Source organism: Chelonia mydas, chromosome 2, assembly GCF_015237465.2.
Source record: "Chelonia mydas isolate rCheMyd1 chromosome 2, rCheMyd1.pri.v2, whole genome shotgun sequence".
In the NCBI taxonomy this organism is placed as follows: Eukaryota; Metazoa; Chordata; order Testudines; family Cheloniidae; genus Chelonia; species Chelonia mydas.
The window spans coordinates 165263678-165291226 of NC_057850.1; the positions used below are offsets into that span (position 1 = coordinate 165263678).

At 40.8% G+C, this 27549-nt stretch overlaps 1 protein-coding gene across 3 annotated transcripts in view; it reads right to left on the reverse strand.

The window, feature by feature from the left end:
• Positions 1-269: 269 nt before the first annotated feature.
• Positions 270-27549, reverse strand: part of RAMP3 (receptor activity modifying protein 3) — a 103387-nt gene continuing 76107 nt past the window's right edge. For all 3 annotated transcript variants that reach the window (XM_043540500.1, XM_043540499.1, XM_043540498.1), the window contains 2 exons: positions 3041-3292; positions 270-2031 (listed from right to left, as the gene is read on the reverse strand). In XM_043540500.1, the coding sequence (XP_043396435.1) occupies positions 1989-2031; positions 3041-3292 (295 nt within the window). In that variant the 3' untranslated portion in view covers positions 270-1988. The remainder of the gene's footprint in view (positions 2032-3040; positions 3293-27549) is intronic.

A 27549-nucleotide genomic window follows, 5' to 3' on the forward strand; every position in this document is an offset into this window, starting at 1 on the left:
AACTAGGATACCTACCATCTATTAAAATCATGAGAGTTGGTACCAAGCTGCTTTTGAAAATCCCATTAAAGGCTAGATGCACAAAAGGATTTAGGGGCCAAATGCCACTTTTAGAGGCCTACATCCCAGAATCAGACCCTGCTGGGATTCACAAAACCCCCCATTCAACAGCCACAGAACCCTACAGGTGCCTAAGCTTACTCAGCACCTACTAAGCATCTGTGTCTGCCTCCTCGTACCAGTGGTACTAGTTGTCTTTTCAAAACTGCTTAGTAAGGATGCTATTCCTCCTCTGGTATTAGCGCTGTCTTCTGATTTTTCTTCTCGGTGTGTTCCCCTGTGTGAACTCTACTCCAATTCTAAACAGGATTTTTGGACTGTGAGTTTGGGTATTTTAGTCTGTCCATTTTCCTCTGAGATTCTGTTGTAATATAAAATTAATTTGCAACTATCAAAAATAGCCTTGGACCCAGAAAAGGGTTGCTTGGCACAGGACCCAGGAAGCTCTAAACAGAAGTGGAAGAGAGATTTTTTTTTTTTTAATGACTTGTCCCAAATCACTTGTAGAGTCAGGGTGAGAACTCAGGCATCCTGACTGTTTCCTTCACTAACCATGGCCCACATTCTCCCTCCCCAACTTAATGTAAGAGAAGTCAAAAGATTTACGTATCTCAGTTGCTTCTTATTAATATAATGGAGTTGCTAGAGGCTGGACAGCCTGCTCTCTGCTTCTCTGGGGGCTAGAAGTGCTTCAGCAGGCTCTTGGCAGTCTTGCCTTGGATGGACTGACTGCCAATGGCATTTCCCACTTGTTTCTTTAGATGCCCTCACTTCATTGTCAACAATAGTGGAAGGTCCTAATCTGTTTGCAAGAGATCTTGAGCAGGATTATATCAGGTTTCACATCCAGGGCAAATTGATATTTCTGTGTCTGCAAAATTGTCTTTTTTGAGCATTATTAGCTGAGAAGCAAAAATCTGTCATTTTTTTTCATACTCTTTTCCTACCTCTCTGATAGGATGGTACCAATTCCGTTTCATTTCAAATGATATAATCTAGGGCATAATTTTCAAAAATGCCTAAGGGACTTGGTCACTTTTTTGAAAGTTTTAGCCCTAAACTATGGGGAAAATGTGAAACAAAACAAATGAAGATAATCAAATGGAATCTGGAAACCAGTTCATTTAAAGATAATTTTTGGTTTAAAAGCATAATAGTTCTCCTCTGGGGAGGCGTAATCCAAACACAACATACTTTCACCATCATGTAGTTTCCAAGGCCAGTCTAGGTTATGCACAATGACAATAACATACCAGGCTCCTTAATAGCTGTTTCTTACCTTTATGTTAAATATAATAAATGTTTAACGCATATCACTTTTCTTCTTCAAACATTTTACAAATATTAACTTCTTAGCATCAAAGAAGAGAATGAATCAGCATCTATTACAATATACATAGGAAATATCTGACCTAACCAGTCATTCCTACCAATATAAGTAATCCAGTAGGAATGCAAACATATCTGCATTATGTTAAAATACTGGGAAAGAATGTGAAAACCAAGATATATAGCTATAGATACTGTAACTTTCCACATATATGCAATTTTCATATAGGGAGCACTTCTGTGTTGAGACCCAGCAACACTTTGTTCACATGGACCCGCATCCCAACCATTAGATCAAAATCTTAAAGAAGACTATCTAACTAATACATGTGGAAGACACAGCTAGCTGTACTTTATTTAAGTGTGTGAGGTATGAAAATGTATATTCATGAACAAAAGATCTTGAACACTTGTACAAATGAAATATTTGGCTGGCAGGACACTTCATGTGACAGACAAGAAAAGTTTACAATAGGGACTAAAGTTATTTTATTTGGAGCATTCTGTATCTAAATATTTCATTACAGAGGAATATGATGAATATAGACTTGTTGAATGGAATCCGTTTCCATTTCTCTGCCCTCTGTCAATTCCAAGCATCATTCAAACTGCCTTGCTGTTAACAACATAAGCTTCCACATTCTGTAAGTGATGAAAAATGAAGTATTCAAACACTGAAAGGCACCTCAATTAACATAGCTTCTTATCTATTTTTATTTACAAGACATCACTTGCACAAAAGATTCAGGGTGAAGTGAAAATGAGGAGCACATAGTGAATACGCTCATCAACGTAAGAATAATAATTAAAAAAATAAAATGATGGGTCTGGCATATGACAGTTCCTTCACCAGCCCTTGGTAAATTCATGGTCAACCCATTTCCTCTCATTTTCCACCTCTGGGGAAAAGCCTGCATCCTTCCTGGAGTGTGTTCTCAAGTCAGCAAGCTCTAAGAAGTCATCTTTAAGGACATTTTAAAAACTACTTAACCTAGCACAGTCTCTTCTCCACAAGGATAATCCACTGGCCATATGAATTGTTTCTTACCAAGACAATACTTCCAGTCCTTGATAGTGTGTGGTTTTTATTCACCACCAAGAGTGTCCCTCAGCAACATCCATGTTAAGTTCCTTTGGTGACGAACTTCCATTCAAGTCACAAGGTTCACAAATGAAAACCTCAAGTGTCCAGCAAAAAAAATTTCAAAAGATCCCCATTGTCAATATTACAAATTAATCACTCATTGTGTATATACACACACACATACTGGAAAACTAAGCTTATTCACAAGCTTTAACTTTGGGTAAGAAACTTTACCTCTGCTGAAGTTAGCAGATTCACTTGCCATCATAAGTCTCCCATTATCCAGAATTAAATGTGAATTCCATTACACATTAGCTGTGATTATCAGTTTTGAGGGGTTGGAAAGTGTCTTTGCATAAGCAACATTGAAAACCTGCAGTACCGAAGCACTGACTTTTGGTAGAGGCAGAACACTTTTCTGAATACAGGGCAGTTTCCTCCCGTAGTACCTGACAGGTTAGAACACTGCAGATCTGATATTTCTGATTCTTCTTTTCTTTATGCAAAAAAAAAGAGAGAGAGAGAGAGAGAGGAATGGGATGAGAAAAGCCAGGAGACATGTCTTACACTAGAATGTCACTTCTCTTACTGCACCACACCACTAGAGATGTCATGGCAACCATCAGCAATACTGGGATTAAGATCAGAGTTATGAGAATTTCATCCGGTGGATCTTCCCAGGGGACTTTTTCTGATGTGCAGTTTGAAAAGAACTGTTTATGAATTCCAATGATGAAGCCCTGTGCGAGTCGGTTTGGCCAAAAGCATCTCGCGGCGCTGGCTTCCCGTTCTGTGCAGAGGCTGAAGTTGTCGTAATACCTAGAGAGAGAAGAAAATCGAAATAAGTCTGAATAAAAAATTATTTTGTTTCTCTTCAAAAAAAATTAGTCTGCAGTAATTTGGGGGTTTTTTTAGATATTTCAGATGGGCTGTAAATAGATCTTCTCCCTGGTTTTCTCACCAGATAAAAAACCTTTTGGAATTCCAGGTTTTTTTGTTCTAAAACATGGTTTATCAAATAGTAATTTTGGACAACATATTGGCATTTGCAATAAAGTGTTTTTGACATTGCCTTTGTATAGGATCTTTGTCTGCCAGTCTGTTCAACCTCATGGTGTTTTTCATTTGATTTATATGGGTTTTAGTAGAATTGACGACGGTTATCACGTCTAATGTATATGGTTGTACCTACAGTGTAGATATTTCTGCTGAAGGAAATAAATTGAATCTCTGGGTGGTCAGCACCTTGGAAAAGCAAGCAGTGTGCGACTTGCCAGAGATGAGAGTGAGTCAGATACAGTGTAGTTGTAGCCACGTTGTTCCCAGGATATCAGAGAGACCACATGCACCTTGCCACAATGAGTCAGAGGCAGAGTTGAGAATACTCTATTCCTAACTCCTAGTCCTCTGGTCAGGCTTCTAAAACAGGCTGAATAAAATCCTGGCTCCACTGAAGCCAATGGCAAAGCTCCCAGTGATTTTAATGTGGCCTGTAGTTCATCCTCTCATTTTAACTCATGTAGAATTAGAATGCAGTTCCCTTGGCAGAGGTATCAACAATACCCATAAAAATCTAATGTGGCAACTGCAACAAACTGTGAGTGAATTATAAATAATTCGTGCATCGTCTGTTGTTGGGCAGGAGGCTGAGGCCAAGTGCAGTCCCAGCATGAGATCATGAACCGCTGAATAATAATTTCAGTCCTGCTGTACATGGATGCAATAATCAGAAAATGGGCAAATAAAAATTAAATAAAGCATTCTTTTTTTTTAATCTTAACCTGTCCCGCATCAGAGTTAGACTCTAATGCCTGTCTACACCCTTAAGAGAGATCTACTACACCCAGTAGCACAGAGCACTTAATTTCAGCACTGTAGAGCATACAAAAAGATGCACCTAATGTTCAAAAGTAACCAGAGTTTGTATTTATGAGTCCAGGCTATGCTAAGAGCAAGGAAACACTAAATTAAATATTTGGAAAGATTGTTGTGATGGGATCGTGAGCCAACGTGATTTGAAAAGGGGTAGCGTGGCCAGAGGTAAGAGGAAATTAAGAAGTTGAATTGTGTCTGGACAGCATATAGAGAGGGGAAGGAAGGAATTATTGTCTGTTGTACTTTGCAATGTTCCCTTCAATGATGTGTGATTTAGCAGAACTATTTCAAAGGGAATGAGAGACTACCTGATGCCTTCAGGGACAGCATGCTGCACTATTGTCGGTGAGCCCCTGCCTCCACCCAATACATGAGTACAGTAATTGCCTTTGAATGACACATTTCCTGCAATAGGAAAATAACGCCCCTGGGAACTGATGGTGACTCAGTCCCGGGTTGTGCAGTAGTGGAGGTGAACCACTCAGCACTGGGGTCAAGGATTGTACTCCATTGTATAAGGATTGACATTGCCATGTAGGGGCAGAACACTACATGGATAAGGTCTATGGCTACCTTCTTAACGTCATGTGCATAGGAGAAAACAGCAGCTTTGTAAAAAGGCACAGGTCAAAGTCCCTACCCCTTCCCCTTCCTACTGGGGCTGGCACAGTTTCTAAATCACTGCCTGTAGCTTCCTATGCAAACACCAGGTCATTTAAGGGCCAGTGTAAGACCACACCCAGATGCCCTGGCACATCACCACTAGCATGAGAGTGTAGGCAGTGGTTCTCAAACTGTGGGTTGGAACACCAAAGTGGGTCACAACCCCATTTTAATGGGGTTGACAGGGCCAGAATTAGACTCGCTGGGGCCCGGGGCTAGCCAAAGCCTGAGGGCTTGAGTCTGGGGCAGCAGGGCTCTGCCCCCCCTCCACACACACACACACACACACGGAGCGGCAGGGCTCGACCAGGATCATGTAGTAATTTTTGTTGTCGGAAGGGGGTCATGGTGCAATGAAGTTTGAGAACCACTGAGTAGAGTATACAACCATTTTAAGAAGAAAAAAGGAAGCTTTTGTGATGGTTGAGAGCAGCAGGGCACTAACAGTAAAGAAGTTAAAAATAAAAGACAAATAATATCCTCTAATTATTTTAATAGTGACCTTCTTCAGACATTCCAATAGCTTCCATCCTTTATGTCCTAGACTAAATTAGAATCTAAAGAGGACTAGCTGTATATGGAAGAGACACTCCCAAAGGACTAGAAGAAGAATACAACAACTCAGTTGTTTCCCCTGTCTGACTACGCTTCAGTGCACCTTCTGAACAATAGAATCCCTAATGGAAAATTGTAGATAATTGAATAGGGATGAAACCAATAGGATTCTATAGAAATTTAGTATGCTACAGAAATGAAATAGATATCCACGGATAGTAAGGATGCTTCTAGAGAAATTACTCCAAAATCCTGGAGATCATAATAATAATTTTGTATAGTGCTTATATCTAAAAGCACTTAAAAGAGGACAGGATCATTATCCCCATTTTACAAATGAGGAAGTTGAGGCGCCGTGAGGTTAAGTGACTTGCCTGCGGCCACCCAGCAGGCCAGTAACAGAGCCAGGAATAGAAGCGTGGTCTCAGGTCCTTAAAAGTACTGAGGTGATGCTCCACTCAGTGCCCCACTGCCTAGTGGACTCATCAGCCCTGAGTTAGGCCCAGGCTGTTCAGACAATGCATGGGGAGAGTTAAGCACATAAGGAAGGCAGCCTCTGAAGCCAGCAAGCTGAGCTGTGAGCCACCGCAGATAGCAGGGACTGAAAGAGCAAGGAGAGGAATGGGGTGAAGAGAGGGGCTGGGGTGCCAAAGCGTATGTCTACACAGCATTTTGGAGCTCTAAGAATTGTGGTGTAGATAGCATTTGAAGGTGTAGTTCAAGCTCTGCAGACTGGGGACAGTGATTGGCCCTAGAGCCCAAGCTCCAGCCTGAGCTGCAACTCCAAAGTGCTGTCTACCCAGCAGTTTTTAGAGCACTAGCGCGAGCCCCGCTAACCCAAGCCCGTCACTCTGGGCTGGACGCAGCGTAGACATACCCTAAGGGGCCAGCCTAGTGTGCCAGGCTGATGAACCAGAGATAGGTGCTTCCCTCTGCTTGGGATCTTCAGCCACAAACCCTCTCATGGAGCTGGGTGCCTAAGCCAGGTCAGCTGCTTAGTTAGCCTATGTCCAAGCAGCCAAAACCATGTCTCTTGCTCTCTGACTCTGGCCCTATGTTTCCCTGTGCTCCCATGTGTATTCTGTGCAGGAGCTGTGCTCCCCAAGCCCCACATATTGATGACCTGCATTCTTCCCTCCTGCCATGAAGTCTGACAGGTATCAGGCTTAGGCAGTTGTAGAGCCCACCTATGGCATCAGGTCCCGTTAGCAGGACTACTGTTCCCCCGCCTAGTCTGAGACTCCACTTTGGGGCTTCCAGGGCTTTGGCTTGAGAAAAGGCTCTGAATTGCTTGTTAGCAGCAGGGCAATCACAGCACTTAGGTGGCTTTACAAATGCCAACAAGTTTAAATTTAGGCACCTTGGGGACTTAGGCACCTATGGAATTAGGCAGCAGCTGAGAGATGGTTTTGAAAATGTCAATGGCAACTTAATGGAGGATTTAGGTTCTTAATAAGGCAGAAAGGTGGCTAAATAGCTAGAAGGACCGGGGCCCCAAGCCGTATCCATTGGGCTATGCACTGCCCCCTAATGGACAATAGTACTTAATAATAATGGAGGTGTGCAGGAATGGGTATGTATAGTGAATATAAATTATTCTATAAATCTAAGTACTATATTCCTACAATCAAATTCTACAGGATGGCTTACAAATTCTATAGAAAAGTTATCATTCTTTTCTAAGTTCTGTAGGACTTTTTCCACTAGTGTTGGCTGATTTCAGCAAAAATTGACCCACTGCTTTTGTATTTGAAGTCTAATACAGTCCAAAGAAATTGAACTAAACAGCTGCTAAGTTCTCCCAAATGGTAAGATAAAAATAATTAGGTTTGGTATAGTGTGTTCAAAAGGTTGAATCCCTAAAAGCCAATCCACACCCACACGTTATCGTAAGCAGAATTCTGCAGAACATTTACTTAACACCTCATGCCTTAAAATACTAATGTTTTACCTACATTATAACTGCTTTTGCAACACATAGTTGTGAGACTGAACATAACGAAAAATCTGAACTACCTGAGAACTGTGTCTGTGAGTAATACTCCATTAACCTAAATACTTGTGTATGCTTTCATGAGAAACTGCATATTTTGTCACTTTTGAAATTATTACCAATATATGCTAGCAAACAGCTTTTCACAGCAACAAAAATCGCCAAATTCCTCCTTGGAATAAATTGCAAGTTCTCAAACATTTGCCATACTCGCAAAACAATTACATTGTTTTCAGAGCACAAATAGCTTTTCTTTTTCTGCACTTGAGGCTTTCCGGAAAACAAAGAATAATACAGATCACAACTGCAATATGGTTAATTTTTTGAAAGACGTGAAAACATGAATTTTCAGTGATTTTTTTTGCCTGTGGTGAAATTTTAATGAATATTCATACATGCAGTCTCAGATTACTGTTTAATTTATATTCACTGGTGCAGAAATGTGCATTTGTCCTGATAAGTGTTCTCAGGAACCTCCATGCGAAGGAACAGAAGATGAAGATGTGTCATGTACAGTGTTATGTGTCAAGCCACATCAGACAAATCCACAAATTTGTTTGTTGGAACTACTGAACAAACTAGCAGAGAAATCCAATAATATTCTATCACACATGCAGCATGCATGCAGTCAGCTAACTCTGTGGCGTCTTCCCATATTTGTGACTATGGACTTACTGTTTGACTATACACCTATGAACCTCAGACACTTTGCAAGAAGCATAAGAAAGTGCTTTGCCTTACCTGGGTAACATATTTTAAGAAAACTTTCACCATAATGTCACAATCTACCTTATATACAATTAGCTTCATCGTTATGTTATGCCCTAAGCTCCCTGAGAGTTCTTTAAATCAAGGCTCTGAAATTGGATAGCAAGGTACATAAACCATGAGCTTATTGATCATATTTCCACTCTGAGTATTCACACATTACAGAATGAATAAACTCCCAAAGTCCTGTCCCAGCATTCTCTGGGTTTACTCTAAGTCTTGGAATGGATTTTCTAGAGACAGTCTCTTCTTTTGTTGTTCCGAAGTCTCTCATGTAGCACTCTTAAATTAACAGAGAAATGAAATCCCTTCTTTGTATTCCTCAGAGTGGACAAGCTTCCTCATTCAGCTAACCTTCAGTTTATAGATAAGTAGTACTAGTATTGTAGAACTTTGGAGTCCTAGTCATGGGCAGGGCCGGCTCTAGGTTTTTTGCCACCCCAAGCAAAAAATTTGCCACCCAAAGCTCCGAGAGCGCAACTGCCCAAGCAAAAAAAAAGGTGACCAGAATGCCGCCCCTGGAATTGTGCCACCCCAAGCATGTGCTTACTTTGCTGGTGCCTAGAGCCGGTCCTAGTCATGGGCTACACTAAGCATTACATCCCGAGGGCAATAGATGAGCTATAATCACCCCAACCATGGCTACCTGCACCTCTAAAAACAGCTGCTTGAAATTCTAGTTACAGCACTGACATCTGTGTACCAATTTTCTTAATTAATCCAAACACTTCATGCCTCTCAACTAACAGTATACGTTAATCAAATACATGAGTCTCCATCCCAGAAAACACAGCTCCAACCTAGAAATGTCATCCTCACATAGTCACATAACTAAAAGTGGGTTTCAAATCAGGTAATCAGGTGACAGTACAAATTTATCCCTATTGCAACTCTATTTGCTTCAGTGGAATTACATCAGGAATGAATTTGGCCAACCGTGTGCCTTTTCATTTAACATGAATTCAAGCTAGAAATGAATTCAAATTAGAAACACAACTATATAACAAATATCTAGCACAATGTTTTCAACTTGCCTTCAAGAAAAAACTTGTGGTTGTCAGAAGAAAAAAGTTCACATGTTTCAAGCCATTTACCCAATAATAGGAATTGCTAAACCAGTCTGAAAAAAATAACAGCTTCCCTTCAAAACAATATTCAGATAAAAGTCTTAATTTTTATTCTTTCATTTTTGCACGTCCCTGCCAGAACTAAAACCAGAAGTACTGAAATAATAATAATTATAAATATCGTACCATGAGAAAGGCTGGTCTTATGTTATTTCCACTGTAGTGGAAGCAGGAAATACCAAAAAAACTCACAAGAAAGCTTCTTCTTGTGTGATTCCTAGCCAAATGTTGCAGAATTAAAGGGTGTGAATAGTTTAGATAAAACTTTAAATTAAGGATCCAACCTTTCAGTTGATTATCTCCTTAGGTTTCCCCATCACGACATAAGGAAAGTTTAATTTTCTGTTTTACAATTCCACAGCTATATTGGACAAAGCAGACACTGTAAAAATGTGGAACGCTTCTGTACTTCTTTCATGTGAACATTTAACCAAGTGAACTTGTGACTGCATGTCACCCTCCTTCACTTAAATACCACCAAAGATAAAGTGATTCCCTTTGGTCAAAAGGAGCAACCTCATACACAAATCCAGATCACCTGCTGCAGGAACTTGGGCAAGTCACTTCCCTGCCTGTGCCTCAGTTTCCCCATCTGTAAAACAAGGATAATAATACTGACCTCCTTTTAAAAGCACTTTGAGCGCTAACATTAAAAAGTGCTATATAAGAAGTGAGGTATTATTATTAGACTGTACTTCCCTAATTGAATCATATCTTCCGTTATGTATCATGGACACAGAATTCAGCCAGAAGAAAATAAAACTCCACAAAGCACAGGGAAGGAAATTAACATGAAAGTGAAAAACAGCCAGGTTAATGAGACAATCATACATTATAGTTGACTGTTACTACATTAAATTATGGATGACATTATGACAGATTTACACACTCGGGTCTGAAAACCATAAATACACTTGGTCTCCTTTTGAGATATTTACACCTGAACAGACTGCTAGAGAATGAAAAGTGGTTGACTAAACCTAACGGAGAATCTTAATATACAAAATTTAGTACCAAACTGTTGTCAGATACCTAAAGATATAGGGGAATATGTAAATATAAAGAGCAGCTCTTCATTTATGCAACATCTCTGATACCAAGTGCCCAATGTCTATTGAACAACAGAAGCGCCTATATTCAGCAAAGGGTAGAATCAGGAAGAAAAATGTTTGATACAAGTTAAGTATCATGGTATAAAAGATAATTTAGCAGTGGAGGGATTGCATTAAAACATCAGCATTTACTAGACCCTGGATTTTGCATTCAAACCTGCCTGAGCTGTATCCTGGTGATTATCACTATTAAACACCACCTGTCAAGTAGGGATCACATGTTTAGATTTGGACTAAGTCAGAGGAGATTCAGATTATTTACTAGGGCCAGTGGTATGTCATGTGGTTGTGGGAGGTCACTGATTCCATGATTTATCAGGTTTTTGACCCAAAAAACCCTCCAAAAAACACATTGCAGGATCTAATTCTCACCTCCTTACACACTGGTGAAAATCAGGAGTAAATAAACTAGAAGTAAAAGGTATTGCATCAGTGTAAACAGATGCAGGCCCCAATCCTGCAAACACTTAAGTATGTGCATAGTTATGCACAAACGGTCCCATGAGAGTTATCACCGCCATCAGATGGTAATGAATGATTGGGGCTAGCAGTGTGACTTGGTAAATGATATGAAAAGAAGTGAGTAGGTCATGAAAAAGGGGAAATTACAGGTTGTATTATTTGAATCAAAACATTCCTTTTTGCCTAATAAAAAATGTTTAAAAACCATCTAATAACCTTTTAACATTGTAGACCATTTAAAGCCCATCACAATGGCATGTCTTGTTTTGATAGATCATGCTGTACATACTTATATCACAGCATTTGATCAGTCTTTGGGCATCCTTGACATCAGTGGGATTCCTGAGGTCAATAAAGTTACACACCTCCTTCAGTGTTTTCATGTGGCAGGGCCCCAATCCTGCCAGGAAGATCAGAATCTGGCCCACAGAAGATTATTTGGCTTAAGAGCCATGTCTACAGAGCTGCTGCCTTTGCAGTTGAGGCAGAGAAGCAGTATGTATTGGACGAGCCGCCACCACTCTATCCCCAGCAGGACTGCCAAGGCTGAGTTATTTTGGGTACAAAATTGAATTCCGTGATGCCAGGAGGTTGATAATACCTTGCAAATAACAATGTTTATTAAAAGAGTGTGCCAGTTTTAAGTGGTTTAAACTTTTAGAGGCTATTAAAGTATCTGAACAGTTTATCGAAAGAAAGGCTATTTTGATTTAAATGAGACTGCTCATAAATTCACTTTCTTTTATATAAATTCATTACAATTGCCTTTTTCTCCCCTGAAGAACTCTCCCTCTCTTTTTCCTACCACTTACCCTGACAGACCACTAGCCCCAGTCATTACCATCAGATATATGGCTATTCACTGACCTGTGTGAAATGAGTTGGTTGTCTCAGGTAAGTTCCTATAGTAGTAGACACAGGGGTGCTGGAACAATTTTTATAGTATGGATGCTGAGAGCCATTCAACAAAATTGTAAACCCTGTATATAATGGCATTCACTTCAAGCTAGGGACACTTCAAGCTAGGCAGCACCCCCAGCAGTCCTCATTCTAGCACCTATGGGCACATGTCTACATCACAATTGTAACTAATTAGCACTCTGGTTGGTAGTTGTAGTAGAGAACACCAGAGGTGGAATAGAAGACTGACCTGTCCTTTCCACACAAAATATGGTTCCTGTAGGTGAGGAGCACTGCTCAGGCAGCTTGGGAGTTTACACTACAGGTATGTTTTCATTACAGCCACGACCGTGCCGCAGTTGTGCCGCTGAACCATAGACACTTCATGCATCGACAGAAGGTTTTTTCCCATTGCTGGAGCTAGTCACCTCTCTGAGAGGCTAGGCCAATGGAAGAATTTTTCCGGCCTAGCTGCATCTACAATGGGGGCTACATCAACCTAACTACGGCACTGGGGCAAGAAATTTTTCACAGCTCGGTCAATTGAATTAAGTATAGACCAAGGCTACTTCTGCATGTGCTACACTATAGATATACTCTTGGCCATCTGTCATTTTGGGGCCAGATTATGGCCGGACCCTTTGTGGGTGTGTAAACCCCGTCTGCACCCTTGAATTCCCCTGAATACAGGTCTGTTCCTGGCTAGCACCCTGACTGGCACTTGCCTTCCAAATTAGGGCAGGGATGAACTGGATGGCTGCCGAGGAGTAAGCAAGCTGCAACAACCTAAGGAGTGATACAGGAGCAATACTGGCCAGGACTTTCCAGTAACTTATGCCCAGGCCACCTCTCTGTGGCACTGCAGTTCCACACCACCCACCACTCAGTCCCATACTTTCATGGCACAGTGTAGCCCTTGGTGACATAACATTATTTCTTTCCAACAAAATGTACAAAGAAAAGAACGTACAAAAATACTTGTGATGGCCTGGAATGCTAAGCATAGCTAGTCAGTCCCATCCCCTTGCCTTCCAAATCAAGGGCTTGCTTTGTTTCTTGGAGCCAAGTCAGGGGTTATAACATTGCAGTGCTACAGGTGCACTCCTCTTCCTTTCTTTATGATGAGACTGGCTGTGACGAAGTGGGGATTTTCCCTTGTTATGTTGTATGTGAGCCTATGTGCGTCTTACCGTTTGACATGAATGCTGTGTGTGCCTCCGTTTCCCTGTGTATTGCACCAATGTCTAGGTGGTGAAAATAAGCATGTGTGACCTTTGTGGGGGTTGCTCCAGCTGTCTGCATGGATGCTATAGCCACCCCTTCATAACCTGAGACCCATGAGGGGGATGCGACCAGGTGACTCTTGGCCTGGGAAGTGAGACAAAGGCCAGAGGAGGAGCAACAGGCAGGGCAGGGGCCAGGCAGCTGAAAGCAAGTCAGGCTCAGCTGGCTTGGGGTTCAAGGGCTCCCCTCCCCCGAAGATGGACTTGGCTGAAAGACACTGATTTCTGTGGTAACAAATTCTGTCCTACATTATGTTCCTGTAGACTAATAAACCTTCTGTTTTAGCAGCTGGCTGAGTCTCACATCTGACTGCGGAGTTGGGAGGCAGAGTCCTCTGGCTTCCCCAGGAGCCCTGCCCGGGCAGACTCGCTGCGGGAAGCACACAGTGTGGAAGCGGATGCTGAATGCTCTGAGGTCAGACCCAGGAAGGTCGAAGCTGTGTGAGCTTCTTGCCTTGGAGATAGTATGCTCAGAGAGAGGAGACTCCCCCAGAGACCTGACTGGCTTTGTAGGGAGTATTTCCAGAGCATCGCCCGGTGACTCCATGACACTGCCTCAAAAGCTTCAGAGGCAATATCTTGATCTAGTTTGAAGCTATTATTTTCTAAATTATTATGCAAACTGTTTCTTTATCACAAGATACAAAGCTTTCTCATGAATTCTGCAGGGGCACAAATAATCCAAAGCAAGGGAGTGGGTTGAGCTACTTCATAAAAAAGAATCTGGGATTAGTTTTTAGGAGAAAAAATGCATCAAGAAAGATATATATAAAAATATACTGTTTAAAGGCACACGCTAGTCAATGAAAGAATTTGGAAAGCTTTATACCCTTCTCCCTAATTATGCCATAACCTGATGGGGAAAACGAAGACTTTTTTTAAAAACTATAAATTAAGATTCTGTGGCCTTGGGAAGCCAGATGATAGGGTTTTTTTCTAGTTTATTTAAATTAAAAATACTTCCTGATATTTGAAAACATTAATTTTAGGCTACACAGAGGTTCACTGAACACACTATTTGTATTAGAAATGTCCATGATCAGACAAATATCTCCCTAATTTATTATATATATTACCCATGATATGTCAGGCTTCTAAACTACACCTATTTCAAAATTAAAATAGTGGCAATGCGTATCTTTCAACAAACAAGGAGACATATATTTCCTGTCTTGGAAAGTTCTAGAACAAATAGTTGTGTCCAGTTCACCTCTATGTATCCTAAAATTAATATTTTCAAAGATCAGGAAGTATTTTTAATTTAAATAAGCAGAGAAAAATCGTCTGGCTTCCCAGGGCAATTGAATCTTAATTTATAGAGAAAAACTACTTTCATTGACTAGTGGGTGCCTTGAATCAGTATATTTTTACATATTTCTTTATAGTTACTTTATGTAACAGTGCTCCTGGTCAAGTTATCTGTGGGGACCAGAGCCATGACACCTGGATCTAAAATCAGCATCTTGAACTGCTTGAGCTAAAGGCCCAGAACCATGAGTTTAGAGACATCTGCAGATTCATAAATCTGTATACGTGGTCCTGCCACAAGAGGGAAATAAGAGCTACACTGTGTCAACATGGGTTACTCGTGTGGCTGATTAAACATAAACACTATAGATATCTTTCACTGCTAAAACAGGGTAAATAAAAATTTCCCTGCAACAAGACATTTCAGCTTCCACATGCCCTATGCCAACATAAGGAAAAGACAGGGTTTGTCTGATGTTAGTTTTAAGTCATGACTTCTCGGGAATCAATGCTTTAAATGCAGCAGAATTAAATCATAATTTGCTTGTAGACCACCTGTGTTCACTTTCAAACCACAGCCTTTTGAAAGTTCAGCTGAAACACCATTTTTGATGACAGAGCAGCCACTCGTCAACCCTCAGTTGAGATTGCAATTAAGTTTCTGTTTCAAGCCTATTTAAAGTTCTGAGGCATACTAACGCTTTTTGGTTGTTTTTAACCAAGATCATTTGTAATCAAATATACTCTGGCACACAGCAGCCACCCCGCTATTTGAATTTAGAAAGAACTTAACATGTAAGACTGAAAATAGGTTTGAGGACTGCATTTGGTACTATTTAACAAAGTCTGTTCTGGTCCTTTACGGGCCAATATTACGGTAATACTAACATTTGACAGAGCACAGAAAATATGGCACTGAGAGGGGAGATGTTACTCAGCTGAATGTTGAAAGAAAGCAGAGTCATTTAAAAAAGACTAAAGTTTGAGAATAGAAAAAGAGTTCCAATTCCTGAACCTTGAGCAGAAAATTTCATAGAAAATGTGAGGACGGCTGAGAAGGGAAGGAGAGAGGCAGAGGGAAGGACGAGGATTAATTAGAACTAAATTAAATTAAAAATACGTTAGCCAATCAGAATGGCAGCGATTCTGTTCCTTTTTCTTGGAGCCCCCCTGCAGATGGATTGCTTGGGGGTTGTTTGTTGGGGTTGTTTGTTTAAATTGTGTACCACACAATGCTTGCATTAGCTGCATGATTGGCAACCCTAAATAATGGAGTCCCCCATTTATTTACAGAACAGCATGGGCAGTGGCCCACAAACTTGCCCCCCACACTGCCCACTTCTGTTCCCCAACTCTAACCCTGATGTAACACTTCTAGGGATAGGGATGGTTCAAATTCCGTGGCTTACTCAATTTATCCTCTCTGCTGAGGCTGCCAATTAGCTGCTATTGTGGCAGGGCCTCTGCGATTGTCTATTGGGAACTGAATGCAAACACCAAACTTCTTTTGCACAGCCATTTCTGTCTGTTCTAGTCACCCCCTTGCCTACCCACCAACATCTAAACCTTCCTGAAAGTAGATCATTCACTCAGAGAACCAGAAGCACACTCATCTGTATTCGCCTAGGACACAGACACTTATTTTTGGACCATCTTTTATAACAAAATATATCTTACACGCATACAATATCTCTCAGCCTGAAGAATCCCAAAGCCCTATATACATATTATATATATGCACACATGCACATACATTAAGGCTTGAGCTACACTTAAACATTAAATTGACATAAATGCTTTGGTGAGGGGGTATGAAAAACCACATCCTTGACCTGTATAGACACAGCTATGTCAATGGAAGAATGCTTCCATCAATGTAGCTACCATTGAGATTGCGTTTACACTATGGGGTTATGTGGGTATAGCTTTGCCAATGTAGCTAAGCCTGTGTAGTCTCCATAGTGTAGGCATACTCATAAGCTTCACAAATGTGATGGGAACATCCATGTGGTAAAGTACAAATGTGATAAACTACTGACTCTGTGACTGCATGATACATTTATCATATACCATCTCACCGGCTCTCTGCCTATTAATTTATTTCCCTGGACAAAATTGGGATATGTAGACTCCACCACAGACTCCCTGTGTGATATGGGTTCCCCCACAGACTTAGTGGGCAAATCACTTAACGTCAGATGCTTAAATGTATTTTAGGGACTGAATATGCAGATAAGCAGATGCAAAAGCACCTAGGTGCCTAACTACCACTGAAATTTATGAGAGACACCTACGTGCTTCAGAAAATCCCATTAGGCGCCTATCTGCATCTTTAGTCACCTAAATACCTTAGAAAATCTGGCCCCAAATCTCTTTGTGCCACAGTTCCCCATCTGTAAAATGGGGATAATACTTCCCTACCCCTACCAAAGGGGTATAGTGAACATAAACCCATTAAAGGCTGTGTGGTACTCAAATACTGCAGTGTTGGGGGTCATATAAGTACCCAAGGCAAATAGTTGAATTTTACCTGACTGTACCTGGAAAAACTGTTTTATACTATGCTCGTCATTCATAGATTCCAAGGCCAGAAGGAACCATTGTGATTTTCTCATCTGACCTCCTTTATAGCACAGGTCATAGAATTTCCCAAAAATAATTCATAAAGCATATTCTTTAGTAAAACATTCACTCTTGATTTAAAAATTGCCACTGATGGAGACTCCACCATGACCCTTGTAAATTGTTCCAATGGTTAATTACTCACTCTTGAGAGCGTATGCCTTACTTCCAGTCTGAATTTGTCTAGCATCAACTTCCAGCCATTGGATTGTTATTCTTTTCTCTGCTAGACTGAAGAGCCCAATACTAAATATTTGTTCCCCGTGTAGGTACCTTGAGACTGCAGTCAAGTCATCGCTTAACCTTCTCTTTGTTAAACTAAATAGATAGATTTAAGGAGCTCAATCAGCATAAGGCACGTTTTCTAATCCTTTAATTGTTCTTGTGGTGGCTGTTCTCTGAACCCGCTCCAATTTATCACTGTGGGATCTGAGTGCTTTACCAATGTTGTAAGTAAGCATACAACAAAGGATCTCTCTTCTCACAACTCCCCCTGCTGTGCTGCACAAGCTACAGGTAACAGGTTAAGCATGAAAACATGTAAGGCTGTCAAGTACAGAAAACAAAGAAAGCCCTATCTCCTACAACTTTTGCTATAAAAGGCATGAATTCAGATTAGTTTCTGCATTGCTTCACCAAAAATCTGTACTTAACAACCCACACATCTAAGCATCCTTGCAGTGCGGGACAGACCAGACACTACCAAAGGAAGAAGAAATAAATAAAAACAGCAGTGGGGACTCAATAGCTTTTGAAGACTCCCAGTTTCAAATGTCGTTTTAGTTAAAACAAAATCATTGCTTCCTAAACAAAGACTGGGGAAATATATTATGTAAAGACACGTGAATGGTATTTGAGATCATCACCTTTATACGCACCATTTCAATAGTTAATATTATTACTGATGTTTATATGTTAGTAAAATAAAACATAAATAATAAAATACTAATAATGTCTAGCTCTTATAGAGCACTTACTATCCATAGATCTCAAAGCAACAGGTTAGTATCATTACCCCTTTTTACAGATGGAAAAACTGAGGCAGAGAGAGGTGAAGCAATTTGCCCAAGGTCAACCAGCAGACTAGAATCCATGTTTCTTGAGTCCCAGTCTAGTGCTTTATCCACTAGGCAACACTAAGGCTAAGTAAGGGGGTGGCTTTTAAAAAAAGAGCCTAAGGGAATTAGGTGTCGAACTCCCACTAGAAATCCCAGCCTAGTTAAATATGTCAGGCTGCTTCTGCTATTGGATCACCTCTTAAATAAGACAATAAAATGAGAATGAAAAAAAATTCACCTTTATCCCAATTCTATGGCCCATTCAGAACTCTGAACGAAACAGAACATTCTTCTTCATGTGGAAGCAGATATGCACGTTGTAGTAAGGTCTCCAAAGCAGAGCACAGAGACCTCACTGACAGATATAGCTGAGCACTTTCAAAAGTATCCTTAGTTAGGGTTAAATTCTACCATTGCTCTGGAGCTGGATGCGGATGTGGGAGCAGAGTGGTGGTTTTCAGTGTGAGGCTTATTGAGCCATTCTGCCTATGCAGGGTCAAACAGCTCAGGCAGAAAGGAGAAGAGGCCTGGAAGCAGTACACTCAGCAGCTCTCCTTACAGTCTCTTCAAAAAGGAGAACTGTGCACTCCCCCAGTACCTGCTGCCAGAAAGCAGAATGTTTTCAGGGAACTGGGAGTTCCGAACCACCAAGCCCTATAACTTCCAGGGGTGTCAGCTGGCCATGGAACTGCTATATCTAGGTTTGGTTCTGTTTCTGCATGGATGAGCTGGAGGGCAAAGTGAAAGACTCCCTGCACACCTGTCATCTTCCTGCCACATCTGCCGTACATACCAGGGGGGAAATTTTGCCCATGGTGAGTCCATAGCAAATTAGAGAGCCTCATCTAAACTTTTCATCCAGAGGCATCAGTGAATAATCCAGGCCATAAAAGAAGTAGTAATAGATTGAAATATATCTATCCAGGTTCTTAAACACAAAAAAAAAAGACAAATCATTCCCCAGGACTAGGTAGCTAAGTGATGCCCCACGTATTAAAACAGAATTAGTCACCATCAAGTATGCGGGAGTCAACCCTGGCAATGTGATCAGATGCAACAAGATTGTCAACTGAGACTCGAATCTGCACATCTGAGCAAAAGAAAACATGAACCCATTTGAACCATCATTTGTAATGTGCTAAATTAAATCAGAATATCATGTATCGTTGTCTCATGATGCCAGTCCAGCTAAGCCAGCCTCTGGATGTCCATCCAAAGAGCATGAGTGGCAAGAGAGGACAAGCTACAAAGAGAAGCCATCCCTAGAACACAGGAAGGAAAAGTAAGCTGCCCACTTCTGAGGCTGGGGCTCTCTCCTGCTACCACCTGAACCCAGCCCCAGAATGAAGGCTGTACTGAGCTAGCATATTTATTATTTATGCATTAACCCCATCAGGGTGCTTGGCATGATTCAAAACACAGAAGCAGACAGGACCCTAGTCCTAAAGAGCTTATAAACACCATCATATTAGGTTCACACTCCACCAAACATTGTGGCTAAACCTTGAATCTGCACCTATTCAGATTCTCTCATTCTTAATTACAGCAACAGCTGAGCTCTCTCATTATGTAAGACAAATTATCTTTCAACATGAGCAGTTAAGATTTTAGAAGAGAAAGCATCTGTAAGCCCTTATCAATTGTGTGTTACATAAAAGCTGAAATCATGACTTTTCAGTATTGCCTGCTGTTTGAGATAGAGGAGGCTGCTCTGTATTTCTCTTGTGTTAAGATGAAAAGGGGGATTGATGGATTCCGTCCAAAGAGAGTTTGTTCAAATTCATTTATGTCTGAGAACGTTCACACACTCAGCTGAACTAACTCAGAAACTTGAAACAAAGCTCAAATGAAACCACCAAAGATTGCCTTGTTCCTAGTCCTACCCCATGCAAATTTATCAAGTTTGATGTGTTTTTCACTCCAAACCAGAAGTCAACCTAGGCTCACACAAAACCCAGCCTAAACTCAATGAATAGGTTGAAAAACTGGAGTGAATTTTGTGTTTCATTGTAAGTTTTGCACAACTCCAGCTGGAAGACTGGTGACCTCCCAAAACTCCCCACAGCATCATGGGTTAAACATCATGTACCTATCCTATACAGTGAAAGTTGTAAATAATTATATGAAAAATAGCATCCAAGACTCTCTGCTGAAATGACTCTCTAATTTCTATGGTACCTGTTTTTTGCCATGGTCAAAAAAAAATGGGAAAAGCCTACAAAAATAAATGTATATTCAATAATCCTTGGGCATTTTGATGATTTGAAATCATGATTTCTAGATCCATCAAAAAGAAGGCAGTAAAGGCAACCAGATAAAGCGAATTTAACAATTAGTGATCCTGCCACAACTATTTAGAACTCAGTTTTCACATCTAGTCTCTTTCTCCCCTCCCCCGCAGCGTCTTGTAAAAAAATTTTTATTTTGAGGTCTGGAAAAATGTATGGTCTGCAATAAAGAAATGAGCTGGGAAAGAAATAATGCAAATGAACAATACACCAGACCTCTGAATTCAGTCACACCTGAGGAAGTGTTCGTGATTTCTGTATATGTGGGGTATTAAAGTTTTTATTTAGATGGAGGCCGGTCAGTGTGCATCACCTCTTCAGAAAAATGGGAGGAAACTTTCAATTTATGCTCAGGAAACACACTCCCAGGCACACACAAAAGGAAGCTGGGGCTTGAAAACCATCACTTATGAAAGATATCTATTCTAGGGTTACTGTTATCGTGGTGAGTGGAAAGTCTAGCTTCTCACATCACATTTCTGTGACCATGGAGTGGTGTCATGAGACATTCTCTCCTTCTTTACATATGACAGGATGAAGCCTGATGTACCAAAAGGAACAACTCTCCTTAATAAATTGAGGGTAGGTCTTTTAGTTAAATACCTAACTTGCTTGTGAGATGATACATTCTTCCATGTTTGAAAGGAACCACATTTATCCAACTATTCACATTTTGCTGATGTGTTCGAGCATGTGATATATAACGTTTCAAATAGGCATCACTACGTTGCACTAGTCTTCCACTTCCTTTTTCTTTGCGCAGAAGCAAGTTTTGACTGTTGGGAAGACATGTTGTGCTGTGTTAGTTTTAGGTTATGCAAGATTTGTGTGGATGCAGCTTCAGTGGAGAAAGGGAGTTATGTGAGCAGCAAGAGAAGTTGCTCTCTGCCTTGGGTTCTGATTAGAGTCTATTCTTTAGGCATTGCTGTTGGGCTGAAATTCTTGGAAGAAGGGATAGCCCTGCATGCTGTTTGACCATCTCATTTCAGGACTGGTATACGTATTAATAAAGCAAATCACACTATCAGGGTGATTTGATTACAGTGTATAAATACCTTCACAGGGAAGAAATACTAAGTACTGAAGGGCTCTTTAATCTAGTGGAGAAAGATATAACAAGAACCAATTGCTAGAAGTTAAAACCAGAGAAATTTAAATTGGGAATGAGGCACACATTTTTAACAGTGAAGGTGGTTAACTGCTGGAACAAACTACCAAGGGAAGTGGTGGATCCTCCATCTCTTGATGTCCTCAGATCAAGGCTGGACAGCTTTGTGAAAGATATGTAATGAATATATATCAGGAGTCCACATTTATGGCCCACTGAACAGTTTTAAACTTAGTCTCTTTAATTTGATAGATACCTTTTTCAGACTGAGACGTCTGCTCCTACTGCAATTTGAATCAGTAACACAACTACATGAGCTAGAGGAAAGTTTCCACTTGGCTGCACTACCAGGATCCTAGAGGTCACTAGAAGTCACCACAACTTTTTGGTAAAATATTTATTTCATTCATTCATTCCATTTTCATTCTTCTGAAGACTGAGTAAGCAGGACTGCCGCAATACCAGGACGGCTGATGCAGTGCTTTGTCAGTCTCATCCTCTTCCAAATGTATTCAAAGCAACACTACTGAAAGCCTGAGGAATGCCTTAGCAGCATTTGCCCAGTATTAAAAAGTTGCATTGTTACAAGGACATCTGTTGTCTCATTGCTTCTTGCATACCAGCACAGCTGAAAGTAAATGAAAATTAACAACAGGAGGAAAAGGGGTCTGACATATTTGTTGACGACATCTCCTGATCAGCAGGGTCAGATACAACAAAACTGAGGGAACCCGAACAATGTGCATGAAGGCTAAATGTCGAGTTCTTATTGTTCCAATATATATGTTTTCCTTCCTGGCTAATTTGTGAATGTGCTAACTGCACAGAATGCTATCTCTAAAAGGAAAACATTCTACATAAAGATTGCAATGCAGCTGCTGACTTTGACTTCTCAAACACCCTACCCAAATATGAACTAACTCATACACTTGTCATCTTTTTCCCTGTTTGCCTTGCTTTGTCCTTCTGGGCTAAATGCAAAAACAGATGGCTATGTTGCAGAAGTAACATTTCCAGTTACACATACATAAGCAGGTATTTATATACACAAGCCTGTTTTGCAAATTGCACCCAACTATATTTTACAGGTATTATACCAATTACCTGTTATCTGTGCATATGTATTTTACACTTGCAGTCCAGTGCCCTTTTTTCCAATGTGGCTTTTTATATTTAAGAATAGTGTTAGGCAGCCATTTAGACACAGTCACTGAAGGATTATGAAGAAGTAGAGTTTTGGGGGCTGTAAAGAAGTGACAGAATCAGGTCAGCAAGGGACCTGATCATCTCAGACAATGTAAAGACGTCTTGTGGTATTACCTCTCAGAAAACAAAATTTTAATTGCTCATGATAATACAAAATAAGTGTTAAAAACAGCTGCCATCTGTTGTCAAAGGACACTATAACTTAAGATGTGCGTTTGTTCACTACAAAAGCCAGGGCCATCCCTAGACCAAATGGCGCTCCAGGTGAGGAGCATATTCAGTGCTGCCCCATCCATTTGTTAAACTTTTGAATACCTGCCCTAGCACCCAAGCCCGGTGCCCCAGGCAGTTGCCTGCGCCTAAATCCGGCTCTGGCAAAGGCCCTGACCCTGCAAGCACTCATGGGCTATAATTTATGCATGTGAGTAGTGTTATTGAAGTCAGTACTTCAGGTTAAGCATGCACTTAGGTATCCAAAGAATTCTGGCCTAAATTCCATTGTAAGTTCATTAGATGATGGCTAGTATTTTCATACAAGAGTGTATCATGCTAATCAATATTGTCTCATTGTTTCCTTATATTCTTCCATCTGTCTCTACCTGTTGTCTCGTGTTTTATACTTTGATTGTAAGCTCTTTGAGGCAGGGACCATCTTTTTTGTTCTGTGTTTGTACAGCACTTACCACATGACCTGTCCATGAGTCTTGGCTCCTCATAACTATGATAATACAAATAAATAATAACAATCTACATTTAACTTGCATGGAGTACTTGATGCGAGCTATCCCAGAACACTTTACGGAACTCAATACCAAACAGCAAAAACTGAAGTATAAATTAAGGAATGAATATGCTCTATGGTGAATATGTTAAAAAAATAAGGGTTGAATTCTGCCTTGATTTGCTGTGTCACATCAAGATTATCAGCACATTTTGCAAAAAGGGTACAGCAAGAGAGCATATCACTCAGCTGATAGCATGGAGGACACCATGGAGTGAACTTGGGGTGCTTGCTGGTCAGTGGAGAATGAAAATACCACCTGAAGATGAGGTGAGGATTCTCAGAGAGAGGAATATTGTCATGGAGCATAAATCATGTCACTTACATCCACATCCACAACCAGGAATGGATGACTAGGACAATCGCAGGGGTCCCTGAAGGTGTTGGATAGACATTATAAGTCACAGCGTCAGGGTGTCTTAGAAAAGGGACAGTGTAATGTCAATATTTTCCCCTCGTGTCAGTGAAATGAATAACTGCCAGAGCCCAGGTTTGAAGTATCTGAGCATAGTCTCTGCCACTATGCTAAACTGGTGCTTAATGCCAAAGATAATTTATAAAGATTATTGGAAATAAACTGTTTTGTAAGTAAACTGATCAACAAAGGATCTTGTTTGTGAGAAAAAGAAAAATTTCTCAGGGACAATTATCGCTAAGAAACAATGTTCTAATTCCTCTTTGCTGTCTCTGGGAAGGGCAGATGTTATCACTAACAAAATCTTTGATAAACAGTGAACAGAATTAATTTGCAGCCTGGCAGCAAGGGAATCTGCTATGGTCCAATTAACACTTTTTAAATCTATCATGTGCTACAATTTTGTTATACCTGCTTTAAGGAAACAGAAGATCAGACTCCTGGAATTAGAGCTGTCAACAGCTAGAACAGAGTTATCGGAAAGAGGTCCTACAAGTAGCCCTAGTAACTGCAGAAGCCTGTTCTGTCTCCTAACCTTCAAAAGTCGCCAAGCACTGAATACACTTTCATGTAGAACAGATAATGCATCACCACCAAATCTGTCAAGGTTTAACATAAAAAGCCCTGGATCAAAACCTAACACCAGTCCTCTCCCCACCTGCCAGAGAAAAGTGAATGCCAACCATCCATAGTAAAAGAGTTTTCCAATTAAATTAGCCTCTGCAGAGACAGCAGCTAGAAAGCACCGACTCTGCTTACAAGATCTATTAGCCCTTGAACCCCTTCTACTGTGGGCAGGGATAAAACACTTTGCTTCAAACAATGATTAATATCCCTGAAGAAGCTTAAAAGACAAAACAGGCCTGTTGGGGATGCAAGAGGTCGGATCAAGGTGCACTTCTGAGCTAATAAATTTTTTCAGTCTATTTCCTAGGGCTTTGGGGAAAGTTTTTTACAATCAGAGCAGCCATAGGGGTTTCCTGTTTGTCAGCTCACTGATACCTTCTTTGGGGTGTGGGGTGGGAGGAACAAATGAGCTATCCCTCTTGGCGACAAGGGAGAGAGGCAACTGTCTTTCCTTGTTGCTTTTCATGCAAACCAGCATTAAATCACATCCCAGAGAAGACCAAAAATGCCTTATAAAGCTCTGCAGAAAAGCCACCAGTGCCAGGAGAGGCTCTGGTAGTCAGCTCACAAAGGGCTGCTGTCAGTTTCTGAAGAGCTCAATCCTCTTCAAGTCCTTCTGCTTGCAAAGCTGAGATCCTCAAGATAGTGCTAGATTTAGACTGATGTGTGCCTCTGCAGAGTTCAAGTCCAAGTGCTCTGAGTGCTAACATCTGGATCCTCACAGGTTCACTTAACCCTGATTCCAAAGGTGCAATTGTCACATGGCTAGTTATCTTCTACTCTGCATGTTTCTTTTCTGGCCCCAAGAAATATTGAGCAGATGCTTCAACCTCCTTAATACTGACCTTTAACAAGAGCACCTTGGGTCTTGCAATCCAACTCCATGAAGATCCATTTCTTATACTTCCAGCACTCATCAAGTGCCTTTTCTGTCTGTATTATTTAATTCTCTCTAGCTCAGGGCTGTCAGATCTTTTGGCTTGTCTACATGAATCCAGACTCCACCCTATGAGTGTGTGATTTGTGGAGTTGCCCTACTGTGGTTCACTCTAACTTCCCCATGTAGACCCTGCTAGTGTGCACGGATACAGTCCTGTTTCAAACAAGACCATGCCAATGTGCACTAAGGAACATTTAGAGCGTGCCAGCAGGGTCCACATGCAAGAGTTAGAGTGCAGCACACTGATGTGCTCTACAGATCTCACCCCCGTAGTCCAGATTCCAGTGCAGCAATCCAGCAAAACCTCGCATACAGGTGTAGAATCACTTAGTTGTGTTTCAGGTGCACTAGAGAGACATAAGTCTGGCAGACGCTTGAATGGATCCACATGAGGGAAAATGGCAGTGAAGAACACTCACCTGGCAGCTGGAAAGCAGATACCAACCTAGCAAGTCAGAGAAAAGGAAACTTTAAATAAGTCAAAGGATGAATGTCTATTGTGGCTGACAGACAGACAGACAGAAAGAAAGCAAGCAGTGATACCCTGGCTTCTACGCTTCCCTTCCTTCAGGTTTTTTATTCAGCTTGTGACAAGTGGCTACCGTGTCTTTATCCAAGAAGAGAAAGTTAGATCAAGAGTGTGCTGGGTTTCAAGAGAAATGGAGAATTTCATATTTCTGTGTGGACGTGAATGGAAAGCCCACAGGTAGCTGTGGTAAAAGAATGCCACATTCAAAGACAAGATGAAGCAAGCCGTGGTGAGAAATGCGATAAGTACACAGGAAAATTACACAAAGATAAATGCACTGAATTTAGCATAATCTTTTAAATCAATCAGTGCTTATTAATACTCATCATATAAGTGATGTTGCGGTTAAGGTGAGCTATGTGACTGTCCATGAAATATCTGTGTCATCATAACTAGTATCTGAAGGAGAATTTTTGAGAAACTGTATGCTAAAAGCTGCAAAAATTGTGTATCCAGATAAGTGGCAAGTTTTTGCAAACATCAGCCTCTCAAGAAACACAATTACTGAAAGAATCAATGATTTAGCTGAGAATTTGAACAGTCAACTCCAGGAAAAAGCAAAGTCCCTTGCTGCTTTTTTCAGCTGTTATTGATGAAAGCCCAGATGTAAGTGACATGTCTCAGCTAACGGCGTTCATTCATGGAGTTGATGAGAACATATGCATAGCAAAGGTGCTAGTAGAATTGGTGCTGATGAAAGACACAACAGCAAATACAACAGCAACTGACCTCTTCAACAACTGGGTGGAAGCTCTGAACAAACTGGATGTAGATTGGAAAGAGCTGTGAGCCTGGCCACCCTCAATGGAGGGCAAAAAAGCTGGAATTGTGATAAAATTGAAGGCCAAATTGCAAACTACCAACCATAAACCAGCAGTTTGGCAGTTTTCACTGCATTTTACATTGAGAAGCTTCTCTTTAAAAATGACTCATGTTAAAACTGTGAATTTTATTTGAGCTGGGGTCTCTACTACCACCAGTTCAGTCAGCTGTCGGGAAAAAGTGACATTCATCAAGAACCGCTGTATCACACTGAAGTTCGGTGGCTAAGCCAGGGAGTTGCGTTGAAGCACTTTTTTGAATTGTGTGGTGAGATCCAACATTTCATGGATCAGAAAGAGAAAGATGTCACTTCAGTACCAGACAATGGCTTCAAGAATTTGCTTTTATGGAAGATATTACAGAGCAGTTGAACTCGCTCAACACAAGGATGCAGGTGTGCAACCAAGCAGTAACAGAATATATGACAACATCTGAAATTAAGTTTCAGCTGTGGGAGAAGCAACTTTCCCAGCATAACTTGGCACCTGTTCCCATCTTGAAATCACTGTATAACACTGTTGGACTCAGTTTGATGATATCATATAAAGGGACCTGGGAAAAACTGATGAACTGAGAAAGCAATTTTAAGAACAATTCTCTGACTTCAGGAACCTGAGTTTACAATTTTCAGCACACCATTTTCTGTCAGTCTGCGTGATGTACCAGAGAAGCTCCAAATGGAATTTATTGAACT